Source organism: Barbatula barbatula (assembly GCF_947034865.1).
Source record: "Barbatula barbatula genome assembly, chromosome: 7".
Classification (NCBI taxonomy): domain Eukaryota; kingdom Metazoa; phylum Chordata; class Actinopteri; order Cypriniformes; family Nemacheilidae; genus Barbatula; species Barbatula barbatula.
In genome coordinates, this window is record NC_136770.1 from 2,006,689 (window position 1) to 2,020,609 (window position 13,921).

General features: G+C 38.4%; 3 protein-coding genes across 4 annotated transcripts; all 3 read right to left on the reverse strand.

Moving 5' to 3' along the window:
- Positions 1 to 24: 24 nt before the first annotated feature.
- On the reverse strand, positions 25 to 3,200 carry dtd1 (D-aminoacyl-tRNA deacylase 1). Of its 2 annotated transcripts, none has more exons than XM_079461198.1 (6): positions 3,072 to 3,200; positions 2,634 to 2,724; positions 2,258 to 2,493; positions 2,033 to 2,130; positions 1,653 to 1,819; positions 25 to 1,369 (listed from the first exon to the last, which is right to left on the reverse strand). In XM_079461198.1, the coding sequence occupies exons 1-5, from the start codon at positions 3,112 to 3,114 to the stop codon at positions 1,664 to 1,666; spliced, it is 624 nt and encodes a 207-aa protein (XP_079317324.1). In that variant the 5' UTR covers positions 3,115 to 3,200; the 3' UTR covers positions 25 to 1,369; positions 1,653 to 1,663. The 2 variants fall into 2 exon arrangements, with proteins under 2 accessions (XP_079317324.1, XP_079317325.1); XM_079461199.1 differs by having other exon boundaries at positions 794 to 1,369; positions 2,830 to 3,106.
- Positions 3,201 to 3,363: 163 nt separating this feature from the next.
- On the reverse strand, positions 3,364 to 4,585 carry LOC306896952 (small integral membrane protein 26-like). Its single transcript, XM_079461362.1, has 2 exons — positions 4,389 to 4,585; positions 3,364 to 3,995 (listed from the first exon to the last, which is right to left on the reverse strand). Exons 1-2 carry the CDS (start codon positions 4,504 to 4,506, stop codon positions 3,811 to 3,813), a joined length of 303 nt encoding a protein of 100 aa, XP_079317488.1. The 5' UTR covers positions 4,507 to 4,585; the 3' UTR covers positions 3,364 to 3,810.
- Positions 4,586 to 4,976: 391 nt separating this feature from the next.
- Positions 4,977 to 12,626, reverse strand: sec23b (SEC23 homolog B, coat complex II component). Its single transcript, XM_079460234.1, has 19 exons — positions 12,436 to 12,626; positions 11,152 to 11,386; positions 10,432 to 10,489; positions 10,260 to 10,346; positions 9,832 to 10,068; positions 9,666 to 9,748; positions 9,433 to 9,577; positions 8,720 to 8,878; positions 8,524 to 8,639; positions 8,287 to 8,410; positions 8,118 to 8,198; positions 7,940 to 8,029; positions 7,708 to 7,814; positions 7,286 to 7,439; positions 7,011 to 7,088; positions 6,732 to 6,893; positions 6,558 to 6,644; positions 6,235 to 6,456; positions 4,977 to 6,089 (listed from the first exon to the last, which is right to left on the reverse strand). The coding sequence occupies exons 2-19, from the start codon at positions 11,370 to 11,372 to the stop codon at positions 6,000 to 6,002; spliced, it is 2,301 nt and encodes a 766-aa protein (XP_079316360.1). The 5' UTR covers positions 11,373 to 11,386; positions 12,436 to 12,626; the 3' UTR covers positions 4,977 to 5,999.
- Between the last annotated feature and the right edge of the window lie 1,295 nt (positions 12,627 to 13,921).

Consider the following 13,921-nt stretch of genomic DNA (forward strand, 5'->3'; position numbering starts at 1 on the left):
CGTGACTGACGCGAGCGCATCTTTAGTGGCATATAAAGGAAATTCATTATTTATTCATATGCAATTCATTGATTCTATTATGCAGACTAGACAGCAGGTTAAATGACTCTCACTTTATGAATTTTAGATTTTTTTTAAGAAAGACGATATTATATTCACTGCTAGAGCACTGTACAACAGTTCTGATACTGTTAAACTGTTTATGTTAGTACAAATTGTACTCGCACGCAGATGTTTTTTTCACATTTGAGAATAATCCTCGTTTTCATTTGCCTACTTACACATGCAGTAAAACACCACACAAAAGCTCCTTTGTGAGCTGTTCACACACTAGTCTAGTAGAGATAACTCTAGTGTGACCTCATCTCATTACAAATGTTTTTTAATCACTGCCACCGGATTCTGGAAGTCACCTCTGTATCTTTGCAAAGTAATGAAAAAAATACTTGAATTACGATTCAAGCTCCATTCTAAAGTCTTCAAATGTTGTGCAATTATATAAAAACAGGAAAGCTATGATCCGTGTTTAAAATATGCCAGATAAGTATATGAGAAATGTCAAGCTTACCATTAAGAAAATAGATGTTACAGCACAGATATTAACATTTGGTGGTTCAAATACCCATGTGAGATCTCTAGTATTTGTTTTACGTTTATGATTTTTCATAGTCCGGAGCCATTTTCAGGATTGTCACATCCATAACGCTACATATTCCTCAAAAATGAAAACCTGAAAATTAAAATAAAGTAACTATTTTATGTTCTAAAAAGAGGAATCACTTCTCCATTAATTGGGTATTATTGCTTCACGATTGTGCATTTTATTTCACAGAAATCCTACAAAGTTTGTCGACTCCCAAAAAACGTGTCCCTTTTTTGTAACATCCATAACACATGTTTTTTCCCCTTTTTTTAAATAGAAATTTTGTTCATCAACAAGGGTTTAGTAAAATATAAACAGATGGTTCAATATTGTCATTACAAATTCATTCTCTGAGCATTTTTATGTCACATCCATAATGCAAAACATCACATCCATAACGTTGGAAATGCCCATATATCTGTTCACAGTTTTTGTTAAAACATCACATAGATGTATACACTTAAATAAATTAAATGCTATATAGATATACTTTTCAAATTGATGCGAATGGATTTTTTACTGATAATTGCGGAGCTGCCACATGTTTTGTGTTTATGTACAATCCAAGTTTCAGAAGAAAATAAGGCTGCATGCGGTACTGCAAAGCAGACTGAGAGCGTGATGAGACAAAAATAAAAAATGGTTGAATTGGGACCACACTGAGAGATGTTCCTGAGAACTGCAGAATTCCTCTGGAAGCTGAACAGATCTGCCAACTGCAAAGTCCTAAAATAACAACAAAGGAAAACACTGTTAAAATCCTGAAAACCAGATGATCAAAAAGCAACTTTTCATTTAAATTAAACTATTAGTTATATTTTGACATATCATAAGCACATTTATAATGGGAAATTATGCATTTCACAGACCCACAAAGAAGGTCTTTGAGGTATATATTTTATGAGTCTTTCTTTACACCCCCTGGGAATAAAAGCCATGTTCGTTATAAACTTACGACCAATATCAAACTAATGTTATGTAAGACAAGTTTCAAAGCTGCAAAGTTTACCTTGAGGTATTCTACTGTTGCGGTTCAGATGATATGTCCCCCTCAGCTCCAATGCTAGCGCTGGGGTCCGCTTTAGTGTGTGACGTTCCCTTCTCTCTGCCAGCCTCTGATGGGCCTTTTGACCGTGTTTTCTCTCTTCTCTGCTGTTGCTTTTCTTGTTTAAACAGCTTGAGCGAGAGATAAAGAGATTTTAGATTTGTACTGCAGTATTTCATGAAGTATTTGGTAATAATGGGGAAGTTATCATTTCTGTAGAGAATCATTTTAAAGGCAGAGGATACTGAAAAACAAATGTTGAATCAAACAAATGACTTTATTATATAATGGAACATATTTTTATTTATTATTGATTTATTTCGCAATGAATTAAAGCCGGATACCTGTCTGGGGTCTGTGGTACCTCTAGGAGATTCCAGTTGAATGGTCACAGGTCCATCGTTTTGAATGTGAACCTGCATATATGCACCAAACTGCCCATCTACAACAAATTAACACAAAGGGATTGTAGGCATAAAGAAAGAAAGGACTTTGGAGCAGAAGAGAACGAGCAAGAAAGTCATTTTGGGTGAACACATCTTCAAGCATCCGTGTATGTCTAAGGTCACCTTTGATAAGTTCTGGTTTGTATGCTTGCCTCAGCTGCTCCAGAATGTTGTTGTAGAAAGGCTGGGCCAGCTCAGCTGGCATGGCGGAGTGGAAGTCTGGTTTATTTCCCTTGAGTATACACTGCAGAGTAAACTGACTCACACACAACACCTCCAGCTCTCGGTCCATAACACTGTGGCTCCACGCCCGGCCGTTCTCATCCTCAAACACGCGCAGGTTCAGAATCTTCCGTACCCTGAAAAATAACAGCGTACACATCACTTGACTGTAATTCAACTCATGACAAATATTGTGTTGGGTACTTATGCTTTATAGTATGCACTATGCAAGCACTACTGAGTGTGCACTATTCAATAGGATCTGACATGAACTTACATGTAGTCAACATCCTTCTGTGTGTCCTCTACTGAGATGCCCAATAACACGCAGAGGCCTCGACCTATGGAGCTGATTTGCGCCTCGCCAACTATTTTGGAACAACACGTGAACAGCAACGTCATAATTACAGCAACGTCATAAATTGTGTGCGTGGCGTAAAACTTGCTACTTCAACAAACACATCAACACATACTGTTATTGATCTGTTGTCTAAATGTCTTGAAACATGACATGTTTAGACTTTAAATGTTTTCCCTGTGTGTGAATTCAAAGGTTCATTCAGAAATTTAGTTTATTACGTTTTGAAACATTGAACAAGCATGAAGGGATTTACTGAACGCGACTCTCATTGTTGTTTAAATGAATGAATGAAACAACAAATATTGAATGTAAGCCCTGTTGCTAAACAGATTTCTGAAGAGCTTTACTTCATACCCGTCACGCTTGCCTTCGTTACTCTTTGAATGATCGCCTTCATTGTTGTTGTGATCTCCAGTCACGTGTTACACCGGAACACTTGAACTTCCGGGTTTACGAGGAAGTTTGACGCTACTGCCGACTCGCGGCCTGAAATCTCAATTCATGGGATCATTTCTGAGAAAATATGTTGGAAAAGCTTCACCAATTTACCATTAAAATCGAAAGCTTACATGAAAAGACTTAAACAACCCTTTGATGTGATCACTTACAAAAAGAAAAAATGTAAAGACCAACAAAAGTTCAGAATTATCCAGTTTGTAAGTTTATTGAGAAAGCTTACAATGATTTCTGGCATTATTCCTCAGTAATTTAATATGATTTTAATGTCAGTATAAGTCCATGGCGGTTTCAAAACGATTTTTTATTTCCAGCACGTTTAATGAAATGCCTGGTATTTCAGAGTTTTCATTCAACAAGATATAAAACTCGCATTTTTAACTGTTAAAGTTGACGGTAACCTGTTGGTACTTCTAACATAAAACAGAGAAAATGACAAACCAATTCTCTTTTCACCAGGTGTTGCTCAACTCAAAAATGATCATCCGTGTCCATTTTGGTGTCAGGGGCTTCTTTGCACCCATCTAAGCACTGGTGTATTTCACGTTCTTCAAGTGACTTGCTCCAAAAGATTAATTTCACCATTTCAACTTGACAGTTTTGTTAATACATGTTTTTTTCAGGAAACGCTGTCGTCTTATTTTTGTTCTTCATGACTTTGACCATCAGGAGAACTTTCATTTGAAGATCTGAAGAGGTTTAATAGCCTCGTGGAATACGGCACAAAATTCTCCTTGTAGACAACCGTGGTTTTCGTGTGTATCGTTTCATATTTCTCTACATTGGGCCTGTTATCTTCTTCTTCTTCGATAGGCATTTCAACTAAAAAGAAAACAACAGAACATTGCTTACAATATCACACCTAAATGCATTCAATTATTTGAGTCAAATATTTCAAGAGTTTGGTTCAAAGATGAGATATTACGGCTTGAATCAAAACAAACCAACTGCAGTTTGATTGATTAGAATTGGAATGCACAATAAAAACATGATGAACAGTTTTTATTTCTCATTTTTAACCAAATTCGTTATTTTATCTCCATTAGAAAGAGTGACAGTGCCTTATCGTTTATTACATCTAAAGATACTGCAGTGAAATAATTAAGGACATCGTTTCATTACATCACATAATACTTTACTGATAAAATAATATCAACATTAGTACCATCACAAATGACAGACTCTTAAGTTATTTGGCTCTGTATTATCACTCACCTTGGGGGTCGTCTTTATGAGTGTATCTGTAATACCCGTAACAACCAAACATAGTCCAAACTCCAACTGCATACAGCAGTGACGCACGCTTATTCCACCTGACGGGATCTAGCGACATAACTGCAATATAATATTACAAAAATTGAATTTCATGTAAATTGTGCGCAACAATCACAAGGGCGCCGCCATTTTAGAAAAGTCTGCGCTGGTGCGTCGTCACTTCCTTCTTAGAGAAAGTGACGAATCAGAAAGCATCAGGCCAGACCTTCGTTTCTTATTGGTCAGATAGCTGTCACGTTTTAATCCTAAATCTAAACAAATAGCTCGCAAAAGACTTCCAAACATTTCAAATGCTCCATAACACAAGAAAGATCAAAAATAAATATGAGAAGAAAACTGACAATAATGAATAGCAAATGGTAACTTATGATGTCCACCAGATGGCGTGTCTGAAGCACACTGCAGTGTTCAGAACTCTCCACTGCTTTGTCTTACAGTCCTACATTCACATGGCATTTCAATTCTTTTATAATAGTAATTGTATAACAAACTAATGAATTTAATATGATAATTTGATGAGAACGAATAAAATAACTCATTTTTTATTCCAAATAATAAAACATCACCAGACCTATTCAAGAATAAATTTAAATCAAAGATGTCTTTTTGAAACGTACATCATCTTAATGGCAGCCACTACAATTAATGAGGACTAGGACATTACAATGAAGGCCCCCATGCATCTTACGGCATAAATGCACATAGTGGGCCTCTTTCATCACAGGGCACAGTATGTTCCTGGTTCGGTGACAGCACTTGGCACAATCATTATCATACACAGCAATCAATAAACGTTTCAGTCGTGTTGATTTGTAATGGTTTAATTTAATGCAAGATCATAGTATGAACATTCAGCTCATCTTCATCTTTACTTTTGAAATGAAATAAACCTACAAGAGATTCTGACTATAAATAATATGCATAGCATTAGTTCATATTTGTAAATCAAGATTAAACTGGAATGTGGGTCACGGGTCTCAATTCAAATTCTTTACATACAAAATTATTCTTATTAAAGCAATGGAGCTGTGTGAAACACTAGTAGCAAACATGAACAGAACAGTTTGTGATCTGTGCAATGCAAAATAAAACAAATAAGCCTTAATGGAAACTTCAGTCTAAACATGCTTGAGACAGACTTACACAAGCAACACGAGGGCAGAAGACAATCCTTTCTTTGGGAAACTCTGACATTTTTCAAAGCTTATTGTTTTACCGTTTAAAAGTAACACTTTTTTGTTAGACAAACACCAAACAAACTAAATTAATTAAATAAGCAAATAAGACGGACAAATCCAAAAACAGAAAACAAACAAACACGAATTAAACAATTATAATTACTTATGTGGGTAAGAACCGTACACATCAAACAAGCATTTCTCTGGAGGGCCTTTAACAAAGATGGAGATGCATTTCGCAGCGTCAGAGATGGTTATGGAACAAGGGTTGGTCAAGGAACAACGGTCGGTCATGGACATAGATTTTTCCAGAAAGGAAAGTCAAATGTTCTTTCCACTCTAAATTTACATTCTTCACCAGCCAGTGGAAAATTTAAGCAGAGCTGGAAACAGCCAGTTTCTTGAGATGGTCCATGAAAACTTGTAGACTAACATCATCGGTGAGAATTGGTGCGCCTGACTCCTACAAGAAAAATTGAAAATATAAAAGTTTAGATTTTTAAAAAGATAATAGTAGCTGTATAAAAAAAAACAGGCATTCTGCAATAAAAATCCATTCTAAGAGCAAAATTCAGATATACAGCATAAAAGTAACTAAGGGTTTGTACCTGGCCCCAAGCATAGAGGTTGTTGTGGGTCTGGGATGGATTGACTTTAGACAGAAGGAAACGGGCCTGTGAACCTCCGTGCTCGGTGTCGATGTATCTGGGCATGGGGAAGCGTGTCTGAAGGATCTCCTGAGCATCATCCAGAGGGGCTTGAAGAAGCTGTTTAAAGTTCTCATACTCTGGTATCTCCTGATAACCTGCCTTCCTCCACTGAGCAATGGTCTGTGAAGACAATAAAACCAGTAAATACCCTGAAGAGTCCAGTCACTGTAAACCACTTATAGTATAGAATGGATATTGCATTTATTTTTATATCTCTTCACCTCTCCATGGAAGATCACCAACTGGAAGAAAGTGTCCATCAACAGAATGCGGTCTGGAAGGATACTACTGCTGTCCAGAAGAACGGGCTGGATCACAAGGAAACAGGATAAGTAACATTTAAACAAAACTATTATTTTGTGCCGTAATAATGGATGAACAGATGGTATATTCACCTCTGGAGGACCGTAGAATGAGTATGAGTAAAGTATTGGCTGGACCATGATGAGCGACTGTGTCAAATCCTGTCGCACAAAATGATGCCTGTAGTAGGACGACTCGTCTGGACTGTTATTAAACACCTGCAGGAACGGTGATCTTCTCAAGTGGAACATGAACTAGAGAGAGAAACATTTAATATTAAAAACTGCAGACCACAGGCATCAACCTCAGAAGTAGAGAATCACAGCTGTTTGTTATTAAGCCTCCAAAAGTTAAGAGTCTGAAGGTTTTACCTGTGGGTAAAGCGAGAGAGACTCAGAGAGTTTGAATGAGTTCGGGTCATCTTTGTTGAACTGTCCAAACTTCTGACACTGAAACCAAACAGAACATTGGAAAATTTAATATAAAGCCGCATTTCAATGACCTAGGTATCATTAATTAACAAAAAATGTTTGACAATCCAAATGTGTCTTAGAAATGTGTAAACTGGAAAGTTATAAACAACGCAGTTTTACCAACATTTCCTGTTCAAAGAGAAAATTAGACAACAGATATATCTGACACCCACCAAGCGAATGAGCTGCCTGTCGAGCCAGCGTAGTACATCAGGCCCCTCCTCTGATTCCGCCCTGAATACGCCAAGCCGGGCCATTAATACGGCAGAGGCCTCCTGATCAAATGACGACTCGATGTGCTGGATCTGTGACTGTGCGTCAGCCCAGCTAGGTATGACAAATAAGAACCGGTTGGTTGGGTATGAATGACGCGCAAACTGCGCACTCAAGAATTTTGGCTATTCAAGAGCTATTCAAGGTGTAAACGACACACACTTTACGCAGCTAAATATATTTTAAGCTAAAGCAAACGCAATAATAGGACACATCATACGTATTGACATTAGATACCATCAATGCCTACAGCAAAGTCTATCAACAAAAAGACAAGCTTATTGGAATACAATAGAAATAATCTGGCAAAACGCAGACTTACTTCCTGGCAATGGTGGTGACGCGGATCCGCCGCTGAGTGTTTGAGTGCTGATATTGTGTAACAAACTGAATAGCTCCTCTTCCACCCTGTGGGATAGGGGCGTTGTGCTATACAAACACAGAATACGGACATTATGTTTATGTAAATATTTAAAATCTCACACACCCAAACGCTGAGAACCTCTACACACGTACAAAAGACAGATTCTAAAAAAAACTATCAAGCAACATACCTGGTTAACTACTTCAAAGTATAAAGCTACGGTGGTGGCGGGCGTTAGACTACAAATCTTCCACTGGCATGTTCCTCCTACACCCATTTCCTAAAAACAAATGAGAGAACATGGTCACAAATGTGTACAATGTGGATACAGTTCATCTTTATTTCTAAAAAATATCAAAGTTACTCACATTGTCTGAAACAGATGGCCCTTTGGTGTTGAGCGACACACATGGCCCAATTGCACCGGCTACCTTCAGCTCTCTCGAAGTCTGAACAGGAAATACACATGGGTTTAGGTGTTTGCAGGAACTTTAGAAACATTTGGGTTCAACTTTAGTTATCATCTTCAAACTATACCTTCACTTCCAAAGTGCCACCAAACGCCATGCGAAACTCTCCGCTGTAGTCTTTGCTGAAGACTCTCTGAAAGGTCTGCTTGAACAGAGATGTATTGAAAGAATCGCCCATGACAATGTGTCCCCTAAAACACAAGAAATTATACGTTAGCCACAGGTAGCAGGACTGGAATTATTTGCCATTAAAGCAAACACCTGTTCATAATGAGAACCGTAAATGTAAATCAATCATTCTCACCCTGTGAAGTTAGCCAGACATTTCATCTCCAGCAGTCCCGTCTGATCCAGCGCACAGGCGTAGATATCAACACCATGTCCGTTTACCGCGGCACGGTTCGACAGAGCCTCGTAATACTAAACAAATATCACAAATTAGCTTGTTTGCAAATCAAAACAACTGTTTAACGCATATAACAATAGGGTTGCCAAATTACCTTAGTGGCCTTCTTCAGATGGCGAGCGTTGTCTTTCTGAATGTCGTGCCAGGAGCGAATGGGGGTCTTGAGTTCATCTCCCACCACCATACCAGGCCCCTGAGTTGGAGGGCCACCGGTGAACAGCATGATACGGGCACCTGTGTTTGGAAAAGTGCCCTACAAGAGTAACAGAGAGAGAAAAACAAGACAACGTTGGATTTATAAAATAACAAGAGAACTGTTACAGTACAGTACAATCTGAAAACAGTGTTCGATATTTAAATATTTATTATTCTTTGTGTGTAAGATACAATTTTAGAAAAATAAACATTTTTTTAATTTGAAAGGAGAGTTATTTTAGACTTGTTATCAAACAAAGGGCAGTAGGTGGTATGACTGTTATCTTCAGCATTATGTAAGACTGCTGACTGGTTGAGTACTAGGTACAACTGTTTTGATGACATGACAGCACACCTGGACTTTGACCAGAACAGCCAACTCTACAGGCACATTGAAAATTTGTGCAGTTGCAACCATAGCAAAAAAGTATTAAAAAAAGAATAGATATATACCTCTAATGCATTCTCTTGTACAAAATAATATGCATTGTTTAAATATAGGCGAGTCAATCAGATTCTTGCATATCAGATTCTTACATGCATATTGATCTGTTCAAAATATCATCATCTTAAACTGATCTATTCTGTAAACAAACAATCTCCATGTCGTACCTCAAGCAGTCCCACAGCAATGGAAAGGGCAATTCCCGTGGACCGGAGAGGTCTCTTGCCCTGAGGAACGGGCCAGGGGTCTCTTTGCAATTCCCCCAGAAGGTCGGTTAGGTTCATGTCTACTTTCTCCACAGGCTGCAGAAATCTGAAACAGATGCAGAAATACAGCATAAGCAAACAAAACTTTGGTCACGTAGATATTTCAGTTGTAATGATGGACAACCATCACATACCGACAGGAAGCGGCATCATCATGAGGGGCTAGAGGTTTGCCTTGCTGTCCAGAGGTGGCTGGTTTCATCAACCCCAGCATCTCCTGCGAATACACGACACGCGTTTTAAATTCCAGCTCACCGCATGCATTAGAGACTTCACAATAATAAAGATCACAGCGCTGACCTGTATCTGTTTAGGTGTGAGCTCTTTAGTGCCTCGAAAAACGTAGCTCTTTGCGATACCTTCGCAGCTGAGCTCATGGACCTGAATCATGCGGCCGAATGTTATGAGACCCACCAGGGCATTGGGTGGCAGTAGGCTGAGGGACATCTGCAGGGATTCTTTCAGGGCTTGGAGGTCTTCCTCTTCCAAACACGTGTCCACCACATAGAGGAAGATGAGGGGTGTTGGAGGTCCACGCTGAGGAGAAATGCATTAGTTTAAACTCAATGCAATGTGGGTTTTTTTTGTTGCATACTGATAGCGACAATATGATTTGACAAGACCTTCAAGGTTGCTTTAGATAATCTGTGAGCTAAGGGTGTTGCAGTTCATTTGTGAGTTTGCACAGTTTGTATACTGTACAGAGTACACAGCTTAAATGTATTTACCTGCACTATGTACTCGATGGTGGAGAACTGAGGCATGAGCTCGGCAGGCTGATTCACATCTGAAATGCCAGCATATGATGGAGGGAACTGTAAAGAAACATTCATATTATTTATGATGAGGCACATGGGATGAAGTCAGAATCTGACGTTTATTTAACTCCTGTATACTCACAGCGTTCCTCTGGAAACAGAAGTTGCAGGCCCATATCTTTGCTCTGAAGTCCACTTGACTACAGAATGAAATTGTAAGGTGTTAAAAAGCATCCAGTTGTATAGATGAAACAATTAGATATTGAATCAAAGTCACCAGCACATAAATGAACACAATAGTCTTCCTTTTAGTCACAGCGTTTAATCGTAAGAATTACCTGAACTAATCTGATACAATTAACAGACACTGCAAATAAACAGCCTCTTAACATTTCAAAGAAGCTTTTGTGATGTCATAAGAAAGACTGGAAACTAAATTAAAATAAAAACCTCTCAACTAAAAGCTCCAATCTGTAACTTTTGCCATCTAGTTAAAGTAAAATGATTTCAGACTGACATGTCCCACAAAACTATACACGCATGCTCAAAATCTAAATTATTAGAAGCTCACCACTGCAAATTATTTTTTGTATTTGCTCAGTAACATATTGCAGGTTGCAAAAACCTGAATTGTTCTAAAATCGAAACAACAGAAATCATCCAATACTGGTGAAATCAGATGATCAATAAACAGCATGAGAGTCTGAACAAGCAGATCTTTTGCTGGAGCAAAGGTTTGTTATCCAAGGTTCCCTTCAGACCCATTAACTGGTCAAATATCAACCAGTTGAATATCACAATCTCCGATATTACTCCAAAACCACCAGATGATATTGACACGCAATGATCGCACTGTTCTTACCAGAGTGGGTTGAGTACAGCTTTGCAGCTGGCCCGGCTACACAGCACCGGCTCGTACTGCACGGGCGGCAGGTCGGGTCTTTCTTTGAGAGGTGTGTAGAGGCAGGAAACAGGAACCACTAGCCGTGTGGCCTCCAGTCGGCTGGAGGGCCACAGGTTCCAACTGCATCGTATTCCATCACGATCTTCATTCTGTTGGATGAACTCTTGGTAGGTCGCCATGGCAGTGTGAACAACTGCGAACGACCAGAGAGAGGAAAAATGATCAGACAATGAGCAGGGAGGCTTTTTAACCTCAAACCACACCTAGTGGGCTGTGGCACCAAACTGGAAGAGTAGGATAAATATAATTACACACAAATACCAGAGTGACGGAGACTATTTTATCGCCCATGTCAGCAATGCGAGCACAAATTCCTTTCTTTGTATATGTTCTAGCTGGATAATTTTAAACAAAGTTGCAGATAAAGAAAAAAGGTTGTCTCTGCCAAGCTCGACACGTCACAAAGAACTTGTTGAACAGAGATATGCGTAGATCTGTGATAAGTTTTTTTTAACCAAATCGGTCGACGCCTCTCCCAAAATACTCACCTGTAGACAAAAGTGGCTGACTAATCACAAATCTATTTCAAATATTACACAAAGCATGGAGAGGAGAATTTGATCTGATAGAGCTAGATCTAAACTAGAGAGTTCATTGGCAATGCCAGTCCAAAATCTTACAGGGTCCTGTATCCACTGTTTGGCAATTGAATATCTTTCAGACAGACATGAACTCACTTCTCCACGTGACATTAAACATTATGGACATTTTAAAGCGAAATAAAAATAACGCTAAACAAACGGGGCATACATGTTAAATGAATACAAACGTTTAATAAACCATCAGATCATTGAGCAGCTTGATCATCACCGGCACTTGTAAATCACCATAAACTGAATACATAGTATACTGTAACGTTAAGGTTTTGCTCGAACACACATGTACTGTAAACTATTTACCAATATTCACGTGACGTCACGAAAACAGTTATATATCAGTGGTCAAACTCGCTCCATACATTCCCATTCACATTCATTAAGCCGGTTCAAAAGCAAAATATAAACCAGCTAGACCACTTATAACAAGATTTTTCTTAATGATCAACCTCAAACCATAACGTTAACGCTAACGCTAATACATAAGATGTTAACACATTAGCATGACTTCCGCTAACGCCATCCGGGTTGCGACGTTAAATTATAACACGCCAACAATAATCCCGAAACAAAACGACGAACGTACCTTCTTAATCGACGAGGAACAGTATTAGATGATTTAAAATAACATTGAAAGTGAACAGCAATTCGTCGAGCAGGATACAACCCGGCCGGTTCCTGAAGCTCGGAAGAGTGACGTGTTACTACACACTACGCGCGCCGCGATTGGTTGCCGCACTCCGACGTCACCGGACAATTGCGTCGCAGGGTTGAATCTCTGTGCGTCGGTGCGTAGGGTGATAAGGCCTTGTACGTAAACACCTGTGGACTCGCATTTTTAACATTCCTTCAATTACTAACCTGTTTGAATCATGAATCTAATATTATTACGCATAGCCTATATGCTACTCTATGTTGCTATGACATTATTAAATAAACATGTTGACTTAATATATATTGTATTAATAGAGCATTTGATTATTAAGGCTATGAGCCAGATTTTGAAACATTATTGGTCAGTTTAGAATGTCGAATTTATGTGTTTTTTTGTGAAGCCTGTTTTGTATTTGTTTTGTTGCGCAAAATTAAAGTCATTATTTTGTATATCATACATTGGATTTTTAACTTTTTACATTAATAAGGAGTTGTTGGTCACAGAAAACACTATTATGTAATTAAACTTCTCTATAACTTTACATGCAATACATATCATTTTAAAGATTGTTTAGTTTTCGTAATTTTAAAAACTTGAATGGGAAAGGTCACAATTAACAAAGTTCAAGTGGGAATAAATACTTTTTTACGACGTTCGCCTGCTCCTCTCTATGTATCCATTGACCTCTTAGAAACCCAGACTCGCATACAGAAACCCCCCCACACACACCTTCATGATCGAGGGGAGACAGAGGACCCAGGTGCTCTGATACTTTCATCAAAAAGGACAAAACAAAAGCCCACGAGGGGGTAAAATACTAAAGACAAGGTCAAAAATATTGCCGGTGGACAGAAACACAGACTAACTATACTGGACAAGACAAAAGATAAACATTGAGATTAAATACAAATAACTGGACTACCCTACAATGACTACGGACAGGAACTCACCGCAAGAAACTAAATGAACCAGCACAAGACAGCTAACACAGGAGCATTAAGTAAGGGATCAAATCAAGGGAACACACTGTAAACCCAGATTTTGATTCAACTCAAACAGCTTGAGTTCATATTACTTAAATGTGTCTAATTTGTTGACATTACTAGTTAATTCTGATTAAGCTTAACTTTTTCATGTCCTTTCTTATTGTAAGTGTGTTTTTAAGTTAAGTTAAGTTAAGTTTTTGAGTTTGTACTACTATTTCTTTACATTAATTAAGAATTCTGAGTAAACTGTACTTTTTAATGGCCTATCTTATTGTAATTATGTGTTTGAGCTCAAACAACTCAATATCATCAAGTTTTGCCTTTACAAATAGCAACGCATTGACGTCACAACCGCCAAAATTTGAGACGGAATACACCTGTATCTAAATTGCCGTTACAGCAAGCACGTTGTTCATTCACCGAAGCTAGAA